The sequence below is a fragment of the Erythrolamprus reginae genome, chromosome 5 (genome assembly GCF_031021105.1).
Source record: "Erythrolamprus reginae isolate rEryReg1 chromosome 5, rEryReg1.hap1, whole genome shotgun sequence".
Lineage (NCBI taxonomy): Eukaryota > Metazoa > Chordata > Lepidosauria > Squamata > Dipsadidae > Erythrolamprus > Erythrolamprus reginae.
Genome location: NC_091954.1, coordinates 90697902 through 90705370, shown reverse-complemented (window position 1 = coordinate 90705370; position 7469 = coordinate 90697902). Strand labels below are relative to the sequence as shown.

At 40.8% G+C, this 7469-nt stretch overlaps 1 protein-coding gene across 1 annotated transcript; it reads right to left on the bottom strand.

Moving 5' to 3' along the window:
• Positions 1–2285: 2285 nt before the first annotated feature.
• On the bottom strand, positions 2286–7243 carry P2RY1 (purinergic receptor P2Y1). Its single transcript, XM_070754123.1, has 2 exons — positions 6976–7243; positions 2286–3571 (listed from the first exon to the last, which is right to left on the bottom strand). The coding sequence occupies exon 2, from the start codon at positions 3512–3514 to the stop codon at positions 2429–2431; it is 1086 nt and encodes a 361-aa protein (XP_070610224.1). The 5' UTR covers positions 3515–3571; positions 6976–7243; the 3' UTR covers positions 2286–2428.
• Positions 7244–7469: the final 226 nt, after the last annotated feature.

The window sequence follows — 7469 nt, the reverse complement described above, 5'->3', positions numbered from 1 at the left end:
TCAACTTGAAACTAATGAAAAAGATAGTCTGTGGAACTCCCACAATAATGATTTCCAGTAATTAGATACTATTGCTAAAATGGCTCATTCGAAGTGTGCGTTAGATGTTGACAACTCATATAGAGATTAACGTCCTATCTATTTTAAAATCCATGCTGTTTAATGGTGAAAAATCAAACACAAACATACTCAAGCATGTCCTTAAGAGTTTAAAAGATAAGTTGGCAATGAAGGGCTGATTAAGAACTAATTCAAACACGTTCACATATGGGAGAGCTCTATTCAAGCATTTAACCCAGTGTTTTCAATCTTAGCAACAAAGATTTATGTATCCCAACACCAATTATCAGGATTTCTCAGCTGGCCTGCTACCTGCCCTTGTTGCCCTATTGGTTGGAAAACCTGAAAACCCTATTTTATAGATCTAAATCAGATGGGGCAGAGCCATATAGGCAGCCTACCTTAACTGGTTTTCCCATTTTCAAGTAAACAAACCTTTCCTCCCTCTGACTGCATGAATTCCTAAATTCCTCAGATGGGCACAGGTCTTTCTTAAATCAGTGTGAAACCTTGTATAAATTTAAATGATGTGCATGTTTTTTTCCAGTAATCAAAAGCAATGGCATTTTTTGCTTGTTCTGGGAGGGGGGAAAAAAAACCTAAAGCAGATATTAGAGAAGTAAACAATTTGCCTGAAAAACAGCTGTTGTCATGCAAAGTGCTTTAGATTAACACAAGCAAATTAAACCTAAAAATAAATCAAATGCCTGTCTTTATGCAATCAAAAATATAATCTGTTAGATAAGCTTCATTATTTTACACAGTGAAAAACTGAAAACAACTCCAAAATTAGGCAATGATCTAAATTGCCGAATAGGAATTGCATCTCTTAAGTGGAGGAGATATGCTATATTTGCTACGGTGAGAGATTTTTTAAAGGCTTTGAGGATGTATCTTCTGAAAATAACACACAGTGGGCTAAACAACAGAAAAGTAGTTATGTCCAATTTTTGTGTTGCTAACAGGATTTATATTCACATGAACATTTCCACCAGCAAATAAATATCCAGGCATGCGAGAAAGAAATATCAAGAACTCAATTGGATTGTCCCCCCTCCTAACCATATAAGCATTATCGGTATTATCATCCAAAAGCAAAGAATTTAGATTTGATTCTATACAGGCAGAACTGTTAACTCACATTTTCCAGCATATGCTAAATCCTGAATCCTGTATGCGATAGTGGGTAAGGGAATGATATGCTCTTTTATCCTATATGATATACTATTTACATTCACATCAACCTGTGCTATTCTGGAGGCTTCCAAATGTATTAGGTAACCATTCCTGAAGTAGCTGCCTAAGGACACCAGATTGGGAATGACTATTTGATAGGACTATGCGATGATTCAGGTTTAGTTCCATAACCCAACCATAGTCCCAATTTTCAAGTCTTAAAAGTACTCAGCTCATTTGTGGGACAGTTGTTTTGAAATACCTTCTTGGAATCAAATCCAAAGTGCTGCAAAGTTCTACTTTCTATATTGATCCAGACTTGGGAGGGAACATTAACTGCTTTGATAGGTCAGCTAGAACAAATCACAAAATAAACGATAATGGACTCTCAGTAAGAATCCAAAATGATAAAGTGCACAGAAATTTAATTCTCTATCCAAAATTGCTACAACAAGGGAACTTACAAGCACACTGGGAAAGTACCCTAAATCAATATAAAAATAATAAATTCAAACTGGCTAATATGCATTGAGTTAATTATGAAACCAAAATCAACTATAATAAAATAAAGAAGTAAGAAGAGGCTTATTTCTTATTGATTAACCAAAGTTAGGCCAACTACTTGGCATTCCTGGAAGGACTTTTGTTTTGTTCTTTTAAATGAATGTAATGAGCTATAATATTCGTGAGGATTTTGCATTAGCCCATAATGGGGCTGGCATTCATAGATCATCCTTCCCTTCCTATGACCACAGCAATGAACAAGGAAGCAATTTGGAGACAGAAGAGTAGAGTTGGATCTTACAAACTTTTTGATTTTTCAGGTTTTTAAAGTCAAGGATGTGGTTGTATATAGGAAGGAGACTCCTAATCCCTTCTCTCTTTAAATTGTACATGCCACCATGATATCCATTAAATTAATATTTCTCATTTTTTTTCTTTAAAAGTATTTAAATTTCACTTAGTTTCCTCAAAGTCTTTTAGACTTTCTAAACCATTTAGAAGATGGTTTAACACACACACAAACAAAACAAACATATGCACATATGTTCTTCACTGGTTATGACTTGGGCTTTTTAATGTACAAAATCAGTATTCTAAGAATTAAAAGTTAGGATGGCAAAGGATAGAGAGTGTTTGCAAAGAAGAAAAAAGCAAGGAAGGGAAGGGAAAGGAAGGTACAAGGAACCATTCATAAGCTTGTGTCTCCATTTTGTTTGCACTCAGATAAAATACTCAGAGTCATATCCTCACTTTTGGATTGCACATTGAGCTCACTCCGTCTTGAGGCTTTCCGAGTTGCCCTTGAGAGCTTTCTCCGAAAAGTGTCTCCAGCCAAAAAATACAAAATAGGATCCACGCAGCTGTTGAGACTTGCTAGCCCTCGAGTTACTTGGTAGGTAGCATAAACCCTGTTGTTAAACGCACACATTTCCGGAGTCTGAAAATCCAGCCGGGCGCGTAGATTCAAGTTTTTCATCACATGGAAAGGAAGATAAGACACAGCAAATACTGTCAACACTATAATAACCAAGTAAATTGATTTCCTCCTAAGCGGGGAATTGTCTAAATCTTTGTAAATCAGTGCTTTCACGATTAATCCATAGCAACCAAGGATCAAAATGAATGGGATGCAAAACAAGAAAATAGTGGTGCACATGCTGTAAATAAAGTAGCTACGCAGGAAATTGTCTGCTGTTGTGTCATAGCACGCCATGGTTTTGACTTTCCTTACTCCAGTCCCAGAGAAAAAGAAGATGGGAGAGATTGCCACCACCACAATAAACCAAACCAGGGTGCTGATGTAAACAGCATTCTTTTTTTTCAGTCTCCCTAACGATTTCAAAGGATGCACCACACCAGAGTATCTGTGCACACTGATGCACGTGAGGAATAAGATGCTCCCATATAGATTGACATGAAAGATAAATCTCTGAAGCTTGCACATGAAGTCTCCAAAGATCCAGTCAGTTTGATTGAAGTAGTAGAATATTAGGGCGGGGAGCGTCAGGACGTACAAGAAGTCTGCCAGGGCCAAGTTGAACATGTAAACTGAGATGCCACTCCATGGCTTCATGTGGAAGACAAACATCCAGATGGCCACGCTGTTGCCTAGGAATCCAGTGATGAAGACTACGATGTAGACAGCTGGCAAGTAATAGAACTGAAATCCGGTTTTGGTCAAGGAACACTTGTTAGTGGCGTTGCTGGTCACATTGTTAGCCAGTGCATGGGTTTCAGTCAAATTCAGGACAACCGAAAGGAAGGCTTCAGTCATGGTGACACCAATGAATTCACATCAGTGGCTTTCAAGATATAGAATCAGCAAGTGTTCCTAAAGAAAAGAAAGAAAGAATCTAAGCTATGTCAATGAAAGAAAGAATGCAGCAAAACAGGCAGGAGAAAAACCACGTTCAATTTTCAGCAGTTCTAGAAGCAATGGATTCATTTATATCCTGCTACAATCTGGTGACATTTGGTAGTTCACTTGATAGAAGAAAAATATTAAAGCATTCGCAGTATCTTTAAACTTACAATTTAAATAACTAAATAACAATAAAAATCACTACCAGTTGGTTAATTGACAGGGCCATAAGTACTACATTTGCTTTTTTGGCAGGCATATGCTCCTGCAGACCAGTTGACGTGCTTTAATTTACAGCCCATATTTGAATGCCAATATTACATTATTTCTATAATATGATAGCTTCTGCTTGTGAGTTATTTCCCAATATGCCCTACCACTTGCCACAAAATGTAACACAAGGAACTAGTCCTTACAGACTGTTAAACTCAGCCAAGAGTTTTTGCTAAAGCATCCTTATGGGCATTACCAGATAAGGCTGTTATTCATACAATCACCCTGACTCATCTATGGAATTTTGCAAATCTCAATCTCCATTTGTAGCAATCTTCCTCTCTGCCTCTGATGCCTTCTCTTAAGAGGGGAGAAAATCTATTTAAGGAAAAAATGGCAGAAGACCTCATTTTTGACTGGTATTAATAGTGTACAAAATCCTGTCCATCTGGGGAAACCCTGCATTTTATATGCTAGGAAGTAATGAACTTTCTGAAAAATTCAGCCATTGAAAGATCCTATGGTTTAAAAGATCTTAATTGAACTTGACTTAACTTCTTCACCAAGACCCTCCCCCCCCACCATTGCACCATTCTTTAAATTTAGCTGATTGCCAGAAAGCTGTCAAAACATAGTGATTAGCAAAGGCCCAAGACCGGTGGAATGGATACAGGTCAGGATGAAAATATCTATCAATATTTTTTTTAAGTGTAAGCCTGGCATTACCGAAATATAATATGACCATATCCCCTGACATTTACTGATCAAAATTGCCATATGGTTATTGACAATTCTTCTTCTTCTCCTTCTCCTCCTCCTCTTCCTCCTAATCCTCCTCTTCCTTCTACTCTCTCTTTCTCTCTCACCTTCCCACATACATTTCCTCCATTCTAAATATGTATTGTTTAATGAAGTAACCTAGGAGATTGTTTCTCTATACAGATACATCATGGAAGAGTTTTCAATTAAAAAATGAAGAGAATGTACAATACAGATATTAAAGTCTTTCAATAATATCCAAATAAGCTTCTGCATTTGTTTAGATACCTGTCCTAAATATATTTTCATTACATTTTCCTTCTTAATAACATCACAGGAACCTCCTTTAATATATGACACAGCGGCAATCTCTCGGTGTTCTACTTTTTCCTCTGCAAATGGCATTCTGTACCTGAAAATAGCCTGGAATCATCCTAATAAGAAGCTGTTGACAAACACAGTTGCTACAATCTGGTCTAATTCCTTTTCAGACCCATGGATGACAGAAATCACAGCTACAGGTTGCCTCCACGCAATCTGCAAATTAAATGTGAGCTAAAACAATCCTAAGTAATTATTTCAGTTCAAATATCTTTGGCTACTGAAGACAGAGGGAAAAGGGAATAAGAAATGGTTATTCAGGCAGCAAATGAAGGGCTTATTTTTCATCCCATCCCAGAAAAAATAGTTTGGTTTCTTAAATTTGAGTTTAAACAGATCACAAATGACTGAAGATAATGGGAAAGTTTCTGAAAATTATATGGATGGTGGCAGAATAGGGGAGAGAATCCAGAAATCCCCTCCCCCCTAAGAAAAAATTATTGGTATTCCATGACACCGTCTAAAAAGCTGGAGCAGGTGGACAAGAAAACTGCAGGGAGCAACAGTAAAGGTTAAACTGCATAGAAATGAAAGGAAGAATCAGACAACAAGATAAGCTGTAGCAAGACAACTGAAATGAAGAAAACTTAGCTGTGCAGCCTTAGACACCTATGGTTATGCCCCGGTGATGGCACTCCAGCTTTTCAAAAACTAGGAAACCATAGCTTTATCCATACACATATTGAACTATCAATTGTCCCTAACAAACCACAATATCCGTGCTCACATAACACGCCAAGACATAATGATATCTGCCCGGCTATCATTTTTTGTCATGATTCGTGCAGTTAGCATAGCAACATAGAAGATTGATGGCAGAAAAAGACTTCATGGTCCATCTAGTCTGCCCTTATGCTATTTCCTGTATTTTATCTTAGGATGGATATATGTTTATCGCAGGCATGTTTCAATTCAATGACTGTGGATTTACCAACCACATCTGCTGGAAGTTTGTTCCACACATCTACTACTCTTTCAGTAAAATAATATTTTCTCACGTTGCTTCTGATTTTCCCCCCAAATAACCTTGTTCTTGGGTTCACTTTCCTGTCATACCAGGCTGTCATAACAACCTCTGTGGGGTTCCATAGGCGATCTGTAGTCTGTACCTAATTTAAGGGGCAGCAAAAAGTAACACCTCAAGGTGACTTAACTTTTCTTGCTTCTGTTATATAGGCTCAAACTATATATATATATATATAGCTTCTATGCCCATTGCACGCACACACACACACACACACACACCACAAAGACACACGCACAGAAATCTTCACCACCCTTTAGACCACAGCTCCTCCCTCCGCCCTAAATGCACACAACACGGAAGTCTCCAGTCAACAAAATGGGTTCATCTCCAGACAAAAAAAAAAGCTCAGTCCCGGATTTCAAAGCCGAGCGCGAGGACCCGCATAGCTCCGGGGCATGTACAGAACGCGCCTTCCTGCCCGGTCTCTCTTTTCAGCCTCGGTTTTACTTGAGCGCCTCCGAGGTCTCATCTCGGCGTCTCCACTCCGTCCCTTTCTAAATGGACATATATAATTTTTCAACTTCCGAGTTAAGGATTCAGCGCAGGAGGGTCAGCCAAAATAAAATGAAATAAAAACCCAGCCATCGCTTTGGCTGCCGTTTTCCTCCCTGCCTTGTTTTTCCAACCGGTATTAACGGGGAAAGCGGAGGGTGGGTGAGTGGGTTACCCCGTTTTGAATGAAACACGCGCGCCAGGAGGGGGGAAAAAGAGGGGGAATACCGAGGGTGCCCCCACGGACAGAGCTCGGCTCGCATCTCAGTTACTTTGTCAGCCAAATGTCTCTCCGAGGCTCAGCAAAAAAAGCCGACAGGCGGAGCAAACGAAGCGGTGGATCCGTCTCAGCTCGGGTCAAATTCTTTAGGCGGCGTTTCCAAAGCGCTTTGCAAAGAAGGCGCTTTGGGAAAGAGATGCTCCCGCCGTTCCCTCTTTTTCGTTTTTTTTTCTTTTACCTCAGAGCCGGAAACTTTTCGTCCGCGGGTTTTAGAGGACTCACCTTTTTGGGGGGGAAAAAACGCCTCAGCGCGCTCGCCCAGAGCGGGCAACGCGGTGCCTTGGCGCCGCTGAGAGCGCGGCTGTCGGTGGTGATGCCGCCGCGCCCGCCGTCGCCTCTTCCTTCTCCTTCTTCATGCCGCGGTTCCGTTCTCGGCGGCTCCCCGGGCGAGGCGGAGGGAGAAGCGGGAGGGAGCCGTCGGCGCCCGGCATGTGCCCGTTCAGCGCCCCGAGCTTTGGGCTCCCCGCGACGACCGCCGCCACATTCCCACACTGGCGAGGCGGGCAAAGAGGCGGGCTGAGGCGCGCTCCTCCGGCAAGGCGGGCCGCGAGAAGGGGGCGGGAGGCGGCAGAGAAGAAGCCGCCTTCAGCTAAAAGGTTGGTTCCCGCCCCCCGAAGCTCTGCCTCGCGTGGTCAAAGGCAGAGCCCCCTTTTTTAGCTTATTAATTTGGCGATATTTGGGGTAGACTATTTATTTATTTGTCAAACAGGTATAGT